This window comes from Cricetulus griseus, chromosome 6 (genome assembly GCF_003668045.3).
Source record: "Cricetulus griseus strain 17A/GY chromosome 6, alternate assembly CriGri-PICRH-1.0, whole genome shotgun sequence".
NCBI classification, from domain to species: domain Eukaryota; kingdom Metazoa; phylum Chordata; class Mammalia; order Rodentia; family Cricetidae; genus Cricetulus; species Cricetulus griseus.
The window spans coordinates 133,258,518-133,281,523 of record NC_048599.1 but is presented as its reverse complement, the minus strand read 5'-3'; the positions used below and the strand labels follow the sequence as shown (position 1 = coordinate 133,281,523).

Sequence of the window (23,006 nt, the reverse complement as noted above, 5' to 3'; positions counted from 1 at the left end):
AATTAAACATACTAAATGAAGAGAAGTAAGTCAAAGTTCCAAAATCCATCAGGGAGGCTTCTTTAAAATAAAGACAGCATTTTTGCTTTCAACAATTTGCATGTACTCTCAATTGGAAATATCTCTAGAGTCTTCCAAATAATCTTGACTTTACAGTTACCTGAGGTTTCAGAGGCATAATTGCTTTTGAAGCAAAATCAAGGATAACAGCAGCAGGCTCTTTCAGTTCAAAATCACATGCAATATTCATTATTAAAGAAATTGCAACTTAACACAACAAATTGCTATTTTGTTTTAATTTTTATTGGTGCTTTGTGCTTTGGTTTAGTTTGAGTTTTTTTTCTTTCTTTCTTCTTCTTCTTCTTTTTTTTTTTGAAGCATCTTAACCTAGTTACATCAAGGAAACATGTACTCTTTACAGCATGCAGAGGAGACACCGTAAGACAGACAGGGAGAATGGAAAGGATTTGATGTTCAGGAGAAACAGGGAGGGAAGAATGGGGCCATCCACAATCTATTTTTTTTTTTTTGACTAAATGAGCTTCATGACTATGGACAGAAAAGCTTTTTCTGAAATCAGAAACTAAATGTGAAAAAATAAGATAGATTTTATTAGATCATCTCTAATTTGTCAATATGAAGATACATTTTAGAGATATTTTAACTTAGCTTCATATTTATAATGCATCCACATACCTGTCTATAATTAAGACAAATTCATTTAAATCGATTCTCTTTAAATTTCTCTTCATTAGTCTAGCTGGACATAGAATTTAAAATTCTTCCAAATCTAATAGAGGAAGTAATTATACACTTAATAACTGGACTAAACTGGTAACATGTTTTATAATCATTCTTGTATGGAAAGAGCACACTGCAAATGTGTGAGATTTTAATGCTGTTTTTGCAAACATTTGTTAACTAAAACCATGAAAAGGGCAAGTTCTGTCCAAGTCAAGCAATGCTCTGTGAATGGTGAGGGTTTGCAATGGAATGAAGAGGAAAGGATAGGCTGTTTCTCTCACCCCAGAAGTTAGTGGTCCTTTCAAATCAGAGTTTAGGTAGATGGGCGGTGCTGTGTGTGGGAGCTTGAAAGCACTGGGCCCTCCCCCTATGTATCTGGACTGTACATAAACAGAAAATTTTATCTTACCTAAAGTCTTAGAAACATTTTTTCACTAATACAGTACCTAATTAAGTCATACAAGTAATATAAAATACTCTTTGCTGGGCGTTGGTGGTGCACACCTTTAATCCCAGCACTCGGGAGGCAGAGGCAGGCAGATCTCTGTGAGTTTGAGGCCAGCCTGGTCTCCAGAGCAAGCGCCAGGATAGGCTCCAAAGCTACACAGAGAAACCCTGTCTCGAAAAACAACAAAAACAACAAAAAAAAACCCAAAACCCAAAAAACAAAAAACAAAAACGAAAAAAAAAACCCCAAATACTCCAAATCAGGAGGCTTGTGTAAGCATCAGAACTTGGGATAATTATCTCAAAGGTGAGAACCTCAGTAAGGTCCAGTTTCCTGACATGTGTTCTGTATGAATCATGCCCATATCTATTCATCTCTGGAAATTATACCAGTGGAGTTTTTGACATTGAAAATTTAGAATTTAGACAGTAGTGTTTCCTGTAGACTTCGTTATCCTCTTTTTATTCGTGAACATTTGAAAAGCATAGAAATACAAGCGGCATTATATCTTCATAATTAACTGTTAAAGTTAAACAACCCAAGATGTATTAAAAAGAGAAGAGATTTTGGAAAAGTCTCTAACATAAATGAAGACAATTTGGTCCTTTGATGCTTATGCTTGTCCACAAAAGCTTAATGTCAGAAAAATTTTAAAAATTAATAGTAGGACTTGAAGTTTGAATTTTTTTAATTTAGTACACATTTGAATAAGAAAATGCAAGTAATGTTGAAACAAATTCTAGCAAAAATCTACAAATATTCCTTTATGTGTATTTTTAATTATTCCAGCCTCAGTTTCCCCCTTTTTTATTAGAAAGAAAATTATTTTACATGTCAATCCCAGGTCCCTCTTCCTTCCCTCCTCCCTTGCCCCCAATTAATGCCCTACCCATCCCATACCCATTCTGCTCCCCAGAGAGGGTGAGGACTTCCCAGTTTTATTTTGTCTATTTTACTAAAGATACCAGTGCTTTAAATCTAAGATATCAACGAACTAGTAGTTTTATTCACATTCACCATAATGGAGATGACCATTTCACAAAACTGTATGTGCCACATAATTTGCATTTGACTACATAAAATATCCAGGATACAATTTGCTCGGTTATTATGAGTACTATGGCCTGGCTTTCTGCAACTCTTAATATCAGTTGTTCTGTATTTACCTTTCATGCAACAATTCATAGTTAGATCCCAAACATTATGGATGAGGTAGAAATAAACTGGTAAGGAGTATCTTATAAAATTTTAGCCATTCTGTTAGCTAATTGGTAATCACACAATTACTGAGTGCTAACTGAAGTCATGAGTACATTGAAATTATATGTGAAGGGCCTGAAATATGGTTATCATAAAGTAAGTGTGGGGATATTTTAATGAGCTGTGTTCTCTTCATGTTTAACTAAGTATATGAATTCAATTGCTAGGAGTCAGAACAACAAAGGGATTTTAGAAATTTCCATGAAAAGTTGAAGAGTGCCTTCTCATGAGTTCATGTTACACAAAGGATAACTTTGTTTCTTATATGCCAGAAGTATCTGTGTTAAGATGTCTTTTTTGTTATATGGATCAATTCCCAAGTGTGTCAAATGGATATGATCTTTCAGTATCAAGTAAAATACATTGCACCAAGGTTAGCAGTACTTAATACATGAAAATTACAATTTACAGTTTTTTAAATTACTGACAAGTAAAATTAGTCCTAATGAAAATGGTTGCCGGGTGGTGGTGGTGCACACCTTTAATCCCAGCACATGGGAGGCAGAAACAGGAGGATATTTGTGAGATAGAGACCAGTCTGGTCTACAAGAGCTAGTTGCAGGACAGCCTCCAAAGTCACAGAGAAACCCCGTCTCAAAAAATTTTAAAAAAGGAAAAAAGAAAATAGTTATAATATCTGTGCATTTCATCTGTATAATAATTTCTTGATTTTATCATAGAGAATATGGCTCTTAATTTCGGATTTAGGAAGTCCAGTCCTAGGCTCAGAAGTAGAGTCCACTGGAAGGAAACTACAGAAGCAGGAGAAACATTACTTAAGTGAATTATTGGTTTCTGTAATTATACTATAAGTTAGTTTAGACAAGTGTCTTTAATAATTTAGTAGCTGGATAGCAATTGAGAAATAAGGGCACAAAAAGAAACTATAGGGCACAGGTTTTTTTTTTCACTTTTCAACCAGACACTACTGTGATGAAAATAATTATTTTGAAATTGAACTAATGAAATCTTTTCACAAAGAAAAATAAAGTAAATATTATGCTGTACATAATGGGATGCTAGCACTGCACATAATTTAAGTTATTATACTGAATAAAGTTGTATCACATTTTTCTAAATCACGGTATTAACCAGTATGTTACAATGAATGCCATTCATCAAGTGTTTTCCTTTAGAACAGCCTAGATAACACAATATATCTTAAAATCTTGTGCTATAAATTTGGATATTACAAATAAATTATTAAATTCACAACTCTGCATTGGGTTTCAAAGCATTAGTATTCTCTGCTCATGATTTTAAGACACATTACCTTTACTGGATCAATCATGAAACTTGGTTCTAAAAGACTTCCATCACTGTGGTCATGATCCACTTCATACATATTGTATGATGGATTGCCAATTTCTACATTTATTCCTCCATTGATGATAGGCTGTCTTCTGATTGTCTTTGTTCTATAATATGTGAACATAAATTTAATTGTACAGACATCACAATTTAAGTTGTACACTATTAAAACATTTACTGATCTGCTGATATGGTACAACAGATATATTTTGAATACAATGCAATTGATAAAATTTAAATAATTGAGATTTTAAAGTCACAAAGGAACATAAATATCATAATTTGACTATTATTTTCAATGATTAATAGAAGTAAAATTCTCTTGAATAAAATACCACATTAACAATTGATGGGGAATGTTCTTCTGTGTATGTTTATCTTCTTATTGGTTGTTGAATAAAGTACAGTTGGCCAATGAAGAAGCAAGTTAGGCAGGACTAGGACTCAAGAAGGATTCTGGGAAATGTAGTAAAGAAATGTGATCCAGGCAGGAAATAACATAGCAGGCAGAATCATATATAAGCAGGGACAAATAGGAAGTCGTTCCTTTTCTCTCTTGCTCTTGATCTTCCTACTGCTCTCTGCTCTGGAGCTGCCATGTGAACCCAGGAAGACAGGACACCTTCTGCCGGCATCCTCCATAAGATAAGTCTTATGATTACGGTTGATAAGACTGAGCTAGCAGATGAGAAATACTAGTCATTGGCCAAGCAGCATTTGTACCTAATAGAAGTCTCTGTGTGTTACTTGGAGCCTTAACATGGTGGCGGGCAGAACATGGGTGGCCTGGCAGAAAGTGTCCACATGGTGGCAGGGCTAGGGAGGCTTCAGGGAAAGACTTATTGTTACAAACAATAAATGCACAGTTCAATTATAAGTTAAATTTCAAATGTTTTCTTTTGTTTGAAAATTAACCATAATAAAATATGATAAAGAAACTTTACAATATTTTGTGTATAACCTCAAACTCAATGGCTAGAATCCTAATTCACAAATTCTCATGTTCCATATTAATCCACATCTATATAGAGTTATATAAAATGAAACACCAACATTTTGGGGAAGATAAAGTAAATAAATGCACAATACCTGTTAAAATTATAATTTATGACACACTTGCATAGTAAATAATAGACTGATACCAATAATTATATGAAACAAAGCAATAAGAAAATCTGCAGAAATCATGTTTTATTCAAGGATATATAATTATAAATGTAAAATTCTACAGAATTTGTCAATGATATGCCCATGTTGGTTTTAGTAAAAACTATATACATGGGGTCATTCTGTCAGCATAATAAGGATTATATGTGTAAACTATAAGTTTAAGTGAAATGAGGGTTAAATAAATTGAGAAATAACTTTGTATTTGGAATAATGATTCCTATTTTCTATGAAACACACAATTTATCTGTCACTTTCATATAGGTCAATCACTGCAGGTGAATCCAGAGCATGCCATCTTACCTTCTTTTTCTTTTACAAAGCACTAAACCAATCACTAGCGTGGTTACCAAGGTCACCAAGAGGACAAGAGGCACAATGATAGCAATGCTCCCTGGGGAAAAATGATTCATAGGAGAACAAATAAACAAAATGATATCAAGCTTTTTATAACTAAACTATCACACTAAATAATTTCATCACTAATATGAATAAAACTAAAGCATGGAACAAATGTCTATATTCCGAGGTAATTACTGTTTTACTGAAAATATCCTAGCAAAGAGTCTGCTGGTATGCCTTTTTTTAGATATCATTTGTTTTTATATTGCCTTAACAGACCATGTATTTAGAGGTAGATTCTTAATTACTGATAACCATCATATTTATGAACATGTAATGTTGAAAGTGTACACTGTAAGACAATGATGTCTGGATATATTTGGCTTAAATTTCATTGGCCACAATCCCACAAACGAAGGTATTGTTCTATACGCCCAAATTATAATTATCTATAGTGTCTGTGGCAAGTCAAATGGCAGCATGGAGAAGTTTGGGTATGCATGGACAAAAGCATCAGTTTTATTAATTTCTTTGGAGAGAGAACTCGAGTAGTCTACTTGAACTCTGACATAATCTCTTGCAATTAATTGAATAACAAGAAGAATAATTAAGGAACTGACACTCTTTTCTGAACTCAGTGCAGGCAAACAGTTATATTCATTAAAAAGATGAATACATTTCTAAAATTTTTAAAAACAAAAATCTGTTGTTAGTTTATTAAATGGATAAGCAACTGATGCTCTCTTTCTCCAATCCTAATTGCAGAATATATTCAGAAAAATATTTTGTGGCTTCTATTTATGTTGAAAAAGTGTCTACTTTTTGTTTTTATATTCATGGAAATGGTCTTAGGGTTTATAATTTTAACATTTGTCTTTAAGTGTTATTTTTAATTTTTCTATATCTGATGATAGGAAAAAGAAAAGTCAGACAAATATTGTTTTTCATTCATAGGATGTGGTGCAGGAGTGATTTTCATTAGAATCAATACACTTTGCAGGAAATGTAACCTGAGGGTGAAATGCTAGTATTATATACCATTAATGAGAGAAAGAACCTGAATGCAAAGGGCATTTAATAGCAGGAGTATTATACAGCACTCTTGGGCAACCAATACTAATTCTTTCCTAGGCTAACAGCTAGCACACATGAAACCAGGCTATCCAAAAATATTCAGCAAAATAGACTAACTAACATTTGGTCTAGAAACAATACAATTCATGTTTTAAACAAAATTTAAATAACACAAATATTTATAAATTCAATATAAAAACTTATTAAAATATATAATATTTCCTCTAGATATGCATTATACACAATGTGCATGCACTTTATCAGATTGATTGATGGTTCAATAGTTACATATAAAGGATACACAAGAAAGACAGTCTATTGGAGATCAATTACAAAAATATTTAAAGATGTTCACTAAAAATAAAATTCAAATATGTCAGCATCCCAGCTCTTAACCTGGAGAAATATGCATTGACACATATATGGGCATATATTTATCTATACACATGACTTCCATATTTGTATTTTAAAATATAACACTCACTTGTTCTTTCATGTTATCTTGGCTATACAACTTAGTGAGTGCAAAATTATATTTTACCTTTGTTTCTGGGGAAGTGAACATTATGGGTATGTATATTTAATTTCTCAGTAATTAATGAAGACAGACTATCAGGCAGCTTTGATGTAATTAACAGTTGTTTATGAACTTAAATACCAAGAAACAAGTTTGCTTCCTTTTAATATATGGTCTCATCTGGTTGATCTTCACTTGATGAATATCTTCACTTCATTCATTATACATTGTCTGTTAAGCCTTAGAACATCAGTACATGCATGAAGCCAACAAATACTAAATCCACTGATTTGAAGAATGTAGCATTTCTGTCTGTCTCAGTGCAATTGTGCATCATTTATAAATTATATATTTACCTGTTCTCCCTAGTTTTGGCCTTTCCACAATTTAAAGATATTAATTATGCATGCAAGAAAACTAAGAATCTGTTTTTCTTTTAATTTTCCTACCACAGATGGTAGCTGCAATCCCTATACAATACAAAGCTCTGTTTAAGAGATCAGACATCTGGTGTGTTTATGTAACTAATCAAGGTAACTGCAGTAATGTTTAGCATTGATGATAAGTAACATAGATGACATTTTATTTTTGTTTTTTATAAAACATTAGTAGAAACAAGTGGTATTATACATGTTTTAAAAATTCTGTTCATTTTGTCCTATTCTGGCTCATTGGTTTTTTATTTTGCTTAAGTTCATTTTTATATTACTTTTAGATTCCTGTTTCAATCCTAATGCAAAAGAAGTGGTGTGGATTTGAATGGAAAAGTGGTGACTAACTGGGTGGATCAATAATCAGAATATATTGTATTAAAATGTCTATTTGCATTAAAAATGAGTAAGTTTCAATGTAGTATGCTAATCAGTAAACATTTTTAGCATATAACAAGCCAAAGTATCAAAATTATTTTCTGTAGATAATGAAAATTAGGTTGTAAACGGATTGAGAGTTTGAGAGAGCACAGGGAAGTATTCCAGTAATGTCATAATGAAAACAATAGGTGTTACTTTGTAATGTGGTTCTGGAGACTTATTTTTCCTTGACATAACATCCCTGCATCTTTTCTGCAGCCACAGACACAGAGTCAAACCACCTCTTTTCAAAATACACTATCAATGCTGACTTGGAGAAATTGTTTCAAATTATAAAAGTATATAGTACACGTTGTCTTTTGTTAACTCATGTTGGTGTAGCTATCACTATACTGGTAATGGGGAAAGTGTTTTCTACATGCTTAAGAAATGACTGTAGTATAACACTCTGTGTGCCCATATTTTATACATTTCACAGTATATTTGTACAATGCCTCCCACCCCTTTGAGGGCAAAACTTTTACTTCTCTTTTCTCTGCAAATAGCACAGTTCTTATGATGACCTGAGGTTCTTATTTAACAAATACATCTTTTTTTTCTTTTTTTTTCATTTTTTTTCTGCAAACTGCACTTTATTGTAGCTTTTTAACTAGCTAACCCCATGTTAGCTCAGGTCTTTCATCCACCCACCATGGTGGATGGCTAGGAAAGATGCTTCGAAGCTTCGAAGCTAGTGCATAGAGATCTTATAGGGCAGTGTAAGGGGAGTGTCTAGGGGTACGCACATGCTCAGGATTGGTGTGCCTCCAGCCTTGGAGGGTTTGCCCTATGTTGATTGTTCAACTGGTTGTTATGGCCCATAGGCTCTCCCAGGGTGGTTGCTATGCTCTGTGCGTCATTGCTGTGTACTTGTCCGTAAAGCACACCCAGAGCCGTAAAGCATAGTGCCACCAGCTAAGTTCTGATTGGTTCCTTGCCATGAGGCAGGCATCTGACCTCCTAGCGACCAAGACAAGGTCAGGCAAGTACGTGTTATGGCTGCCGCAATGGGGAGCTGGTCCCTTCATTTTCCACCACTTTTTTTTTCTTTTTAAGATTCCAGTCATGGAATTGGACCACATGGAAATTAGAGGTACCATCTTTGAAACAAGTTTTTCAATTAAGATTTAAAATGTTAATGATTCTATATATTACAGAAAGACATTAAGGGAATTTAAATTTCTTTTTAAAACCAGTTTTTAAAATGTTTAAGTTTTTTAAAAATTTTTTTATTAATGTTTGTACTTAAAGAGCTTCAATTTAGTATCATTTTTTAAGCAAAGCCTGACAATGTAAAGTTCTTGTTTTATAAAAGCTGTTAATCTATTATAAGATGTTAGAGTTTATGTTTTCAGAAGTTAAGTTTAGGGCATTGGTGGCACATGCCTTTAATCCCAGCACTCGGGAGACAAAGGCAGGTGGATCTTTATGAGTTCAAGGCCAGCCTGGTCCACAGAGCAAATTCAAGGACAGGCTCCAAAGCCACAGAGAAACACTGTCTCAGAAAGAAGTTAAGTTTAAAAAAGCAGCTAAAATGTGTACATGTAGCTACTGTTTAAGAAATATAAGGTAACCCTATGCAGTTTTAAATTCAACTGTGCTAAGTTTCAAATATTTTACTAAGTTAAAACCAGTTATAGTTACACTCAAAATTAATTAATTACATGAATAAGAACTTACCTAGCCACCTGTGTGCTTAATGTATGCTTAAGGCAAGTAACTAAAGCAGACAGACAGACCTCTAATTCTTCAGAGACCTGAAGAATATGGCATTTAAAATGTTTTTTTAAAAGTTTATAATATCAGACAGACTGCCAGATCCTGACAGTGACACAAAGTCTCCAAAGAAGATTATGAGGCACTCCAGTTCCTGTACCTGGATGATGACAACCCTGACCAGTGAGCGAGATGCTCATATGTGACACTGGCTGCCTGCCAGGGCCTGGTCAAGACTGTGGAAAAAGCTGCTGGACACTGGTAAATTGATTGAACCCCCTTTGCCTAGACAAAACAAGGTCAGTCTTTTCCATGTCCCTCTTCCACAGAGAGAAAAAACCTCTCACCTTATAGGCCTGGCAAAGATTGCTGTTCTTTGATACTTCTGCCTCCAATGCTAATGGAGAGACTTGGGTATGGCTAACTGTATATGGACTGGCTTCTAATTGGCTTCTGTTGCTTTTTAATAGATTTGGAAACTGTATAAAATATACCCTTCTCAGATCTCTGAAATATTAATGGTTGTCGGCTTGACAGCATCAGGCAGCAGGTCCACAAGACTAGTCAGCATGTTAGCTGATAAAGTAGTGACTACCTACTGTTCAGGCACAAGCTCAGGGTTTTAGGTTTATTTTGGTTGTCATCTAAGTATAAACTTGAAAGGGCTTTTCATCAGGCCAAAGGCACCTCTGTCCATCCATACCTGTGTCTCTGGACAGAAGAAAAATATACATGCTTCTGGCCCAAATCTGTAGTTTTTGCTAGGACTCAAAATTATAAATATGTTCCTGCTCTTTGAACAGATCCATATATCTGCTTTTTCTTCACTGTTGCCTTCAGTAAATAAGTTTTAACTCCTGTTCCTAGTTTAAACATGTCAAACAGGTTTCTGCTTCTGTCAGACACATCTGAGTAGCAGTTGCTGACTACAGGCTGTTCCTAAGTAGACTTCGAGTGAATGTGAACCAGTCCAGCTGATGTGGACACCCTGTTTCTGCAACAGAGTCTGAGAACCAGAAGCTCCTGATGGATTCCCCATTGCCTAAATTCCTTTTTTTGCTTTTGACTAGCATTTTAGCCTTCTTGGGTCCCTAACTTCCTCCCGAAGTCAGCAGGAAGTAGCATGGAAAAGAATACGTCACCCAGTTTTCCTGGTTGAAATGCTAAGTCAAAAGGAACTCTCTTACATAGGGGAAGCCAATACCTCTCACTCCCTGATGGGGATGCTGGAGAAACAAATACATCTTAACATGACCTTTTCTTTGCTCTTCTTCTCAGAGCTCTAGACACATTAGATGATGAAACAAACAGGTTCATTAAATACAACAGGTTGTGGCCATAGTGGTAAATGCTTTTAATCTAAGCACAACATTTGGGAGACAGGTAGAGCTCTATGATCATAAGGACAGCCTGGTTAATATTGTGAGCTCCAGGAAAGCCAGGGATACATAGAGATCCTGTTTCCAAACAACCAACAGCAACAGAACAGCTACAACAACAAAAAGCATGGCATCTTAAATACTACCTTATAGAAGGTAGACATTGCCCTGGGGACATAACAAATGAATATCCAGCTAGTCTGAGAATCACAAGAATCTAACACTGAGAACTGAAGAATGGGCACTCTTCAGCCACGAAGAGAGTATTAAAACCCAGGGAATTAAAATGAAGCAGTAATGAAATACTAGATTGGAGTGAAGAATCAATAGTTGGGAAGACATATGACATGCAAGGAAACAGAAGGGATGCTAAAAAGGCATGTGTAAGACATATAAATGAGTTGCTAATTTACACTACCAATGACAAAGAGATAATACTGAAAAACTAGGAAGAAATATACTATGAATGCATTACTTGGTTCAGTTAAGAGATTGAATGCATGGCTCATATATACTTTTGGTGTATGGGTACCTAGGTTAATTTTGTAGCCATTTTGTTTAGGTGGAGAAAAGCAAGGAAAATCTGGGTGTATACTGAGCTGGAGACTCCTGAGGAGTACAGGGTTTAAGCTTCAGACTCGTTAGAAGATAGAAAGAACCTAGTAGTTTCAAATAATTAGCATAGGATTGATAACTAAGGTAAAGAAAACAGGGCTTGCCAAAGATGCTAAAAGAACAGCTAGTGAGTTATCCACAGAGAGTGAAAGCAGAAGTGTCACAAAAGGAAGTTATAGATTCTTCAAGAGGGGGACTGGTGTGAAAAAGTTTAGAAACAAAAAGGTAAAGGGAGAAGTTTATCTGCTTATAACTGCAACATATCTCACTATGAACTTAAGGATGGTCTCAAACATACAATGTAGCCCAGTTGGTTTTCTGTCTTCTAGCAATTCTCCTGCCTCTGCATCCCAGCTTCTGGGATTACAGACACATTGCCATGCCTAAGAAGGTAGCATCTTTCTTATTAACTGAAGTTATAGCGAAAGTTGAATAAATAAAATGAGAGAATAAATTAGGCCTGTTTGGCTGGTTAGAAGATACTCTACATTTTAGTACATGGTTATAGAGATAAATAATTCTTAATGTAAAATAATTCAAATGTACTCTCAAAAGATATTGTGAATTGCTACTAAAACTATAAAGCAAGTATTAAATATTATATTCCAGCTGAGCCAGGCTAACCATGAAGTAGCTGCAGGAATGTGCTAGTCATCTTGGGCACTCTGTTCCCTCCCCTTGTCTTGCTGCTACTAACATCACAATAACATCACTTCCATTGGACATCTTTCTCTTCTCAGGTCTATTGTAACTCATGCTTCTGAACCTCTGCTCCTTTTATATTTCCACAAATGTCTATAACCTCAGTCAGTCTCTGCCCATCTCTAGTTTGGCCCCTTTTCCAGAGAGAAATCACAAGCCATCTTACTATTTGCCCCATTTCCAAGATGCACTGCAGTTTTTGGGACTGAGTACAGTGTCTGGGACTCATGGCTTTAGGATAACTGGAAGGAAGATATAATCATATCAGTAATATTTCTGTATTTGCATATTACAGAGTCTTGGTATTATGTAATCAGATTTTTTATGTTAAAATAGAACAGATGGCATAAAACAAATAAGGATAATTCAGGGAAGAGCTAAAATGATGTGCCTCTTGCTGCAGTAAAGACAAGAACTCTTCAATATTGCCATCACGAAAATGCTGAGTATATTTTATTTTAATTTTAGCATACACTACAAATAGCACAACCCAAAATTTGAGCATCACTCTCTCTAAAATTTTATGTGAATTTAAAATAGGAGTATGAAATGACATCTCTTATTTTGAGTCTGAAACTATTCAGACAAGACAGAGTAGCTTTTCAAGTAGAATCTGCGCACAAAGTACTAGAATAACAGTTTTGCATAATTACCCAAGCTGTTTTCTCAGCATTGGAAGCATCAAGACCCCAAAGGTACCTGTAGTGCTACATGGAGATGAATATGAAAGCTATGCATTAATTAGAAAGCAAAATTCCATGTGGAGAAGGAAGGCACCATGCTTCTAACCAGGCTCAGATGTGTATACATTTGACTTCCAATTGGCACTTTCAGTCGTTTTAGTATGTGTGCACTTGCTGGAGGAAGGGTGTCACAAGAATGGCTTTGAGCAAAGCCACAAATCATCCCAACGTCCCCCTATGTTTCATGTCTTAGATCAAGACCTGAGGACTTAGCTTCCTGCTCCAGCCACCATGTATGCCACTGTCTTCTCCCACTCGATCATCATGGACTTCCACCCTCCATATTCACAGTTCAAATAAATACTATCTTCCTTAAGTGACTGTTGTCATTGTGTTTATCACAGCAATGGGTAGCCAGCTAATACACTGTACTTCTTCACTGTTTTATTTGGAAGTGTAACCTTCAATCACAATATTCTTCATGGACAGATGACTTCTGCTTATGTTTGAGGAGTACCAAACAAACAGTGAAAATCATTGGATTTTCCCTGAGAGGATACGAACAACTCTACTTCATCAAAGTATTGAAAAGTTGACATCCCGAATAGATCATTGTTGCATATTTTATAGTATTAAACAAAGTTAAATGCCTTGCTTGGTAGAAAAACTGAACTTGATACAGCTTTCTGTGAGAAAATACAATTCAGGAAACTGTATAGATCTTTAATTGTTACTTTCTTCTGAATGAAAACTATCCTCTGAGCCTGGCTTTTTGTCCTGTGGGCTGGAACAACATTGTTGAACAATTACTGTCTAAGCATGGCTGAACACCATGGTAATCTTGTAGCAACATGGGTATTTACTCATAAAGTAAGAATTTGAACTGTGAAGTAGCCTTTTATTCTTATTTTTTCATTACTCTTGCATGGATAAATGTAGTAAATTTCTAATTAACTTTTTAAAAAAAGCATATTGAGGGTTCTTTCTGTACTGCTGCTCTGGGCATCTGACATGAGGCACTTGGAAGCAAGCTCAGTCATCTTCTGAGAAAATCATTTCTTGGGGAAGGTGACTCCTTTTGTGAAATTGTAATGTCTGAATAGTTAGGGCCCTTTCAACATCCACTGACATGTCTATTAATTGTAAGGATTTTAATGAAGGTAAGGAAGAAAAGTCCCAGAAGCCAGGGTGGTGCTCCTCACACTTGACATCCTGTGACATCAGACACAAGAAGAAATACAAATAAAACATAAGAAGAAATGGCTAGTCCCATTTCTAGAGTATTCAGATGTATTCCCTTCCAAACAAGGCTGAGGGCGTTGTCCATGCAAATATGTGAATATCCCACTCCTAATGAAAACACTGGGAATATCGTTCTCCAAGCCACTTTCTATGATCCAAATTTTCTCTGAGTATAGTATATACTTTATGAAAAACTTCGAATATTGATAGACATTGCACTGTGGTTCATTATTTCCTTTTAGATAATTTCACTAATGTTTCCAATTACTTTTCTTTGCATTTCCCTGATGGCTAAGGATGTTGAACAATTTCTTATGTGCCTTTCAGCCATTTTAGATTCCTCTGTTGAGAATTATCTAATTCTGTACCCCACTTTTTAATAGGATTGTTTGGTGTTTTGGAGACTTACTTCTTGAGTTCTTTGTATATTTTGGAAATCATCCCTTTGTCAGATGTCAGGCTGCTGTTTTGTCTTACTGACTGTGTCCTTAGCCTTACAGAAGCTTCTCAGTTTCAGGAGGTCCCATTTATCAATTGTTGATCTCAGTGTGAGGGTTTTATTTGGGGTGTGGTGGTAGGGGAGGAGGGGAGGGAGAGGGAACTGGGATTGACATGTAAAACAATCTTGTTTCTAATTCAGATAAAAAAAATCTGAAAAAAATAAAATTACTTTTCTTGTCAAAGATTCTGTACCTTCTTTAAATTATTTCTTAGAGAATTTTCCTAAAGGAAGTTTGATAAAAGCATCCTACCATTATGTGCATATACTCACAGCAAAAACACTACAAAGAAAATCTAAATAATCTGTGACCAAAAACACATTACCTATTCAGATTGTAATATTTCTGACCAGGATAGTCTTTAAGTGATTCTCAACCTGTGGGCCACAACCCCTCTATCAAACCTCTGTCTCTAAAATGTATTATAATTCATAACAGTAGTGAAATTTCAGTTATGAATTCACAACAAAAACAATTTTATGATTGTGGATCACCACATCATCAGGAACTGTATCAAAGATTGTAGCATGACAAAGGTCAAGAACCAATAATTTAGAAGTGTATGCCACTTTTTCAAAATGCTCATAGTAACTCTCAAAGTAACTTCCGAGTGTTATAAGTTTGGAAACTCTTGCATGGAAAATAGAGAAACATTTGGAAACAGGAGTAACAAATATGTAGATAAAGAGGAATCAGAGCCTATTACTAATGTGTAAAATCATATAATCCTGATCTCCTTGATATCTTTGCCATTTATATATGTTGATTAATATGATTATAGTTTGCATCTCCTTAAGTCAATAGCTAAATTTAAGGATTATCATCAGGGATATTTAATATATAGCTTAAAGAGATAGAGTACTTAAAATGTTTAGTTTGTAATTTACTTCTTCATAATCTGATCAATCAGATTTCATTTTCAACAGTATCTCAAATGTGTGAAGAAACCACTTTTCTCTAATTACATGAGATTCCTATAATCCCTTGATGTCTCCTATCACTCAATGACTACATAAAAGAAGATGGAATGGCAGGTATAGTATGTAAATGGAAATTTTGTTCTGTGGCACTTACTTGTGCTGATGAGCTCAGACTTGCTACTCTTCGGGGCTGGCCTCTCACACTGTGTACCTGACCAATTAGTGGAGCATCTAGAAAGAGCCAAACAACAACAAAAGTAACAAGAAATCAGTAAATAACATAAAACACAAGCCCATCAATGCAGAGACTTGAAATAAAACCAGTTTTGAAAGAAGAACCAATCATTATGCATTCGTCATGATCAAGGACTTTCTGACTAGTTAGTTTCACATTTTCAGTATGCTGCAGGTAACTTCAACTGGAGACCATTTGTTGAGATATGACAAAGAAAAAAATTCAAGCAGCTGCTCCACCAATATAGAGTGTTCATGTTAAACAAAACCCTTTATAAAAAAAATAAGTTTCTCTGGTTTGTTCAGCTGGTTGTTTAAAGTCCAAGGTGTAACTAACAACTAGGCTTTTGAATAACAATAGGTATAGAAATATAGTAAACAGAGATAGGAAAACACAGTATTTTCCTTTGTTAAATGATATGGTTACTAATAAGAGCTCAAACAAATATGCTCAAGATTTCATAGAGAGAATTCTTTCCCCATATTGATACCACAACACTGTTTGTGTAAGTCTAGAGGAGAATGAGAGGTTTACATTTGATGAAAATTTGTTGCTAACACAAAGCAGAAGTATCTAATTAGGTGATGCCAAAAAAATTAATGTGAGTCGTTTTTCTTTAAGTGTGAATAATATTTACTGGCTAACACAATGCCTCTGTGAGTCTATCAGCATAAAACTGAACAGAAACATCTTTGGCCTCACTTCTTATTTAAAATTACTGTCAAATATCACCATATTAGAATAGTTGTACACTATGAAAAAAAAAGCTTTCAGGACCATTCCAAGTGAATCTTTCTCAATGTATAATGTCCAGTACTTAGCTGCAATACAAGATTTCTGTAACAATTAATTCATATGAATAATGTTGTTTTCCATCATATTCTATCATACCATGTACATTACTTTTGATATCTGTAAAAATGGTATTGTCTCTCAAAAATCTTGGTCACATCCCATAAAGCCATCATACAAACAAATTCAAACCATGAACAAAAACTGTTTCCAAATAAAGAATAAGCATCACAATTACCTGTATTGATTTCTTTGAAGTATATAGTTATTTGATTAATAATGATAACATTCGATCATGAGCATGAAACATCGTTCAAATGAAAATTAATATCATTATTTATGTTATGATTCAAGCAGTTACTAAGATTTGTTTTCAGATACCTCATAGAAGTCTTACACAATGGTCAATTTTCTACATATGACATTTTTTATAGGACTACATTATATGTTGTTTATTGAAGCACATAAGTTTAAATCCAGGTTAATGGATCTTTTTACAAGATTGAATCAGAGAAATGCAAAAGACATACAAAATTAGGGTAAAATGAAAAAAGTGAATGAAATGTTCAGTTGTGTAGAAGATTTGTTGTTTCACATATATGCTTTTAAAGATGTTGGACCTAGAAAAGCAATTCTCCCAACTATTCACAGGTTCTAATTCTCAACACAGTCCACAGGTAACTCAAAATAAGATGGTTCAACACATTTTGAGAACATGTTCTTAAATAAAACTCTAATTGTTGCAAAATTATTTTCACTTTATGTAACTTCACATATGTCAAATCTTTCTAATTGACCACTGAGAATGCTTTGTATGTCTCAATGATAAATTTGTACTGATTACATACTTCATTATAAAAGCTGATATATACATCTAAATATGTGCAGCTATATTGAGTTGTTTTTCCAAACAACCAAGGTTTACCTTTTATTCCACCTGATTTTAAAATATTGACAAGTTCATCTTAAAATATGAGAATAACATGATGGGGATTGGTGGAACACACCTTTAATCCCAACACTTTGGAGGCAGTGGATCTCTGTGAGTTCAAGGCCAGCCTGGTCTACAGAGCAAGTTCCAGGACAGCCTCCAAAACATTTCAGAGAAACTCTGTCTCAAAAAATTATATGAGAATAACATCTGCTATATTTTATGTTCCTTCTAGAGCAGCAGTTCTCAACCTGTGGGTCGCAACTCCTTTGGAGGTTGAGCAACCCTTTTCATAGAGATCACAAATCAGATATTCTGCAGATCAGATATTTACATTACAATTCTTAAAAGCAGCAAAATTACAGTTATGAAGTAACAACAAAAATACTTATATGGTTGGGGTCAATAAAACATGAAAAACTGTATTAAAGTATGAAGTCATTAGAAAGGTTGAGAACTATTGTTCTAGAGATAAAAATCTCTGAAGTCATCATTATACTGAAACTAGTAAAATAGCAAAGTGAAATTTTCTGGGAAGTGGTGGATCACACTCTAATTGAGCAGATTATTTTCTGACAAGAACACAATGTATCTTGTATTATTCATGGTGTAGGAAAACATGCTTCAGAGCCTAAGGCTAGCAAAGAGTGTGAAACAGACTATGGAGATGAGAACAGTAGGAACCTAATGAAAAGCCTTTCAGCTCTTAAAGTAAGACAGGTGATTCATTTTAACAGTGTGGTCTAATTTTCTAATTCATCCATGGCTTGAAGCCTGGCACTTATTTTAGGGAAGGAAATCACATGTTAGAGTTCTTCAGATCTCTTTCTTTTAAATGGTGGAGTGTGTTTAAGTTCCAAGTCTTCAGGGAATAGTTGACTTATTTTATGTGGGGATAACTTTCAGAGATTATACTAAAAATAATTATATTTTAATGGTAATGCATCTTAAACAGTGATGCCAAGCTTGCAATTTCCCTATATTTCTTATAATGTTTTACAGCCAAAGATAAAATAGGATATGTTTCACTGTCTTCCTTTGTTCCACAGTTGAAAATAATCTCTTTGAGATATTAAATCAAATAGAAATCATTATTCTTGTTGCCTACCTTACAAAATTACAACCTAAGACATTTGCTGCTCCAGAAGTTTCTCTTCCAGTGGGTGATTTAAAACCAAGCATTTAAAAACCATCTTTATAGAATTTAATAAATCTTCATATCTAAGTATAACGCAATGATCAAGGCCATTAATGACCCAGCACTGAAGGAAAGGAATGTGCAGATCATCAAAATTTCCTGTCCAATTCCTCACTGAATTATTTGCATAATCATACTGACTATAATTTCTCTGGCATCTCTTTCCCCAATTCTTTTCATAAAAATATTCCTCATCCAAATTTAGCCATCTTTGAATCTATACTACTAGAATTCACTGTTCCCTCTGTTCATCTGAGAATAAACATCTGCAAGTTAGACTCCCCATCACAAACACCTGATGTCATTTGTTGAAGAACTATCCTATAGGTATTTCCCAGAGTGCATAAGCATGAAGCATATAGGATAGGTTTTATATTAATACTGTACCACTCTGAATTATTGATTAAAACCCTGCAAATTTTAATTAAATACTGTTAGGTTTGAAACAAGAGAGATAGATTTTTCCAGTATTTAGCCAAATAGTAATACACACAAATCAATCTTTCCATCATCATCTTCATAATTAGTCTCATCATTTTGTACAGGTATGAGTTTCTGATGTAGGGTTGCTGATTTACATTTAATTGATATTACTTCTTACATAGAACAACTTTTGAGAGATATAAAACTTATCTAGTGATGCATTGATTTATTAATCTTACTCTTTCATTTTTATAATCCATAAGCAAAAATCATTTTTGTAAAATTTCTAAAATGTCCTAAATTAGAATAATTATAAAACTGAACTTTTCATGAAACTTCAGATTCTGGGTTTCTATATGTCAAGGAACTTACTACCTAGAAATTATAACTGGGGATCCCTGAAATAGCGATGTTAATCTGATAAAAACAATACATAACTTGCTTTAATAAATATAATTATTATATATACACACAGTATATTTTATAGCAAGTTTTACTTAATCTTTTTTTTTATTGTTAGGCTCAGAACAATAATATACAAGCCCAAAATGGCCACTCAGAAGTAAGATTTGTGACTATCAGTCTTGTACATAATATCTGGCAAGAAACAAATTGAGTTTATTCAATCAGTTTTAAAAATTACTTCTCATCTAGATTTTACCATATAAAATATACTTATTTAGCTAACCATGAGATTACAATTTATGTAAGTATTGTAGAGTTATACTGTTTTTGTTTCAATTAGTTCCCTGCAATAGAGGGTGTTATCTTTAGTAAAGGCAACAGTGCTCAGATATTACACATAACAAACACTGCTAGATTGCCAAAGCAAACTTGTATATATGCAGTAATATATCTTCAAATTAGAAGTTAATATTTAATAGTACAAATACCACCTATAATTCAATTGGTAAAATCATCAAAAATACAAAGTAGTAGAAGGAATTTTTGTAAAGAGATTTAAGATTAGGTATTTACTACTGAGTATATATTCAAGTTGTCAGATATGATATTCATAATGATGGTAATAGATTTGTATGATGTGCTCCTGTCATTTTGCAGAAGTGTGGTCTAGAGTCTTCTACTTTGGGAGAACTTTGAAACCAAATAAATAGATTAATAAATGCTTTTTTCTTTTCATTAAATTAAAAGGTCATGAAATACTTCTGGCCACAGTGAAATCCAAAGGTGAATCTTAAAGCAATTGAAGCTATATTTCTCCTCATTGACTGTGTGAAATTTTTCTTAAGCAGGATGATAGATACACTCAGAAGGGACAAAAATATCTTAATATAACCTACTTTTCCTCTACATAGGAATTAATGAAGTAATCAAGAAATTCCACAGTGCTATGTGGGCCTCAGTGCTCCTAAATCTCACTCAATAAAATTAGAAATGTGACTTACTTATAACACATCATAACATTTGTACAATAGTATTTTCATTTAGTAAAATTTGAATAAATTATGTCATTTGAAAGATACCTAACTTATTAATTCTCTAAATAAATTTGGTTCTGAACCTGAGCGTAGCACAAGTTCTAGTAGGTCTTAATAATAAAACTTCTCTCTTTGTTTCCCTATGCCTCTAAGCAAGTTTGGGGTTTTTGTTGTTGTTGCTGTTATTTTTCTTGCAGGCTCTGCAACAAACTCCACAGGCTCCAAACTCCAGAGGCATCTGGGCTCCAAGAGCCACAGGACTTAACTTCCTTAGACCCACTAGTTCTATCTTCAGGAAGCTCCTGCCTCAAGTGCTTCTTCAGCACAATTCTGTGTCTGTTTCACAGCCAGCCAGCTCTCTCTCTCTCTCCAGCATAGGTTGTGGAATTTCCCTAAAACCCCTCTCCTCAGGCTACCACTCTCAACACACAGATATGCTCAGCCAAGCTGGTCACCACAGGGGTTCTCCTATCAGAGATGCTATGCTATGCAGCTTTAAGCTCCACCATCTTTGTTGGCAGATTTGGTGAGGCAATCAGGAATTCTTAAAGGGGGGGAATTAGTTGACAGAGAGAGACAGACAGACACACACACACACACAGAGAGAGAGAGAGAGAGAGAGAGAGAGAGAGAGAGAGAGAGAGAGAGAGAGAGAGAGAGAGACAGAGAGAGAGAGACAGAGAGACAGAGACAGAGACAGAGACACAGAGAGAGATTTTCTTCCCACAAAGAAAAATGGGAAACACTATTATAATGGCGGGACTTAAGTCTCTGTATTATAATACACAGGATGGTTTGATAATGGAACAACTAAATGAGAGAGGTTAACCAATTTAAATGGAACTTATGTAACATCAATTATCAACATTATCAGTTTTATCACTAAAGAAGTTGATTAATCTGAGTGCTAAGATACATGTTTTAGACAGTACCAATTCAGATCACTAAATGAATACATTTTTAAAAATAAAATTTCAGCAATTCCTGTGCTAGTTCTTAATGCTTGATTCTCTGTCACGCAGTACAGTAAGGGCATCAATAATCTTTTTTCATATCAACCTGACACTTCAGTTGAGATTCCAGTATAACATAAATATGTATGTGTCTGATACATTTTGTGAATTTTTTTGAGACAAGGTATTCTGCATCTCAACAGGAGGGTCTTGAATTTACTATGAAGAACAGTTTAATTCTATCAATTAGCTCTCTGAAGTTAAAAGTGGTAGTATTGGTGACCTATATGACATGAATGAAATTTGAAATTCATCTGTCCAGGGCTGAAATCTCGGCTCCTACTCCATCCCATTATAGGATTCCCATCTCTCATGAGAGAGCAAGCATCCCCCCTGTTAGGTCAAATGATCCCATGGATACAGCCCAGCCACTTTTATTAAATCTGCCTACATTTTACATGTTCACCCTCTTATTTACATCCTTCTTTCCTCCCCATTTTTTCCTTTCTTTATCTTTTGCTGTTTTTCAAATGAAACTAAACATTATAAATATAAAGCTTTTCGTTTTCTTGAAAAATTAAAACTAACAAATTTGAATATTATCATGTTTAATAAGTAATGTTGTAACTGCTATGAACATTAAGTGTACAAAGTGTATCAGCCTACTAGTATTAATAATCATATTAGTATTTACTGTGTTAATACAATCTTTTTGTAATATCGTTATGATTGTAACTCTTAATTTGTATTCTCAATAGAGAAAATCTTAGACATGTTTGTCTAGTGATTTAAAGGGATGACTCTACTACCAACCTGTTATAAAAAACGAAATGTAAATTTTTTTCCTGCATGATTATAGTATGAATAGTCTTTCTCTTTAATGTGGTTGGTAAAGCTAAGAATCATTATTTCATGAAAACTGCACAAATTTACAGTGAAATCAAGTACTATATTATAGATTGACACAAATTTTCCTTTTGTTCAATCATGGCATATATACAAGAAATAAAACTTTATTTCTATAAGCATATGGAACTTGGGTTTTTTGAACTAGTAGACATCAAAGAAAAATACACTAGTAGACAGCAAAAAGTTGAATAGGTAAGTAACAGTTACTTACTGAACTGTTACTGTACTGTAGGAGCTTTAGTTTTGTTTCTTTATTCTGACTCAATATATATATATATATATATATATATATATATATATATATATATAGTTACCACATCAAAAGAAATAATGGGATAACATCAAACCTGTATTTGAATACGTGATACGAGTTTTCACATTTAAATTATTTTGTATGACTGGAGATATGGCTCAACAGCCAAAAGAAGTGTCTGCTCTTTCTGAATACCAGGGTTCAGTTCAAGGCACTCTCATGGAAGGCACACCAGCATCTGTAACTGAAGTTCTTGTGCCCTCTTCTGGTCAGTGCAGGTACCATTATACATGATGCCCATGTATGCAGACTCACCCATTTAAAACTTTTTTTTTTTTAAATCTTAACTAAGCCCTGTGAATGTTTGTGACAGTTATGTGACTTGATCTTTTTTTTTGCGGG

The 23,006-nt window shown here is 34.2% G+C and overlaps 1 protein-coding gene across 1 annotated transcript in view; it reads right to left on the bottom strand.

Annotated features, from left to right (window-relative positions):
* LOC100773941 (low-density lipoprotein receptor-related protein 1B) overlaps positions 1–23,006 on the bottom strand; it is a 1,050,824-nt gene that overhangs the window by 2,070 nt on the left and 1,025,748 nt on the right. The window contains exons 85-87 of the mRNA XM_035447074.1: positions 15,626–15,702; positions 5,234–5,324; positions 3,726–3,870 (exon numbers count right to left, since the gene is read on the bottom strand). Coding sequence (XP_035302965.1) covers positions 3,726–3,870; positions 5,234–5,324; positions 15,626–15,702 — 313 coding nt within the window. The remainder of the gene's footprint in view (positions 1–3,725; positions 3,871–5,233; positions 5,325–15,625; positions 15,703–23,006) is intronic.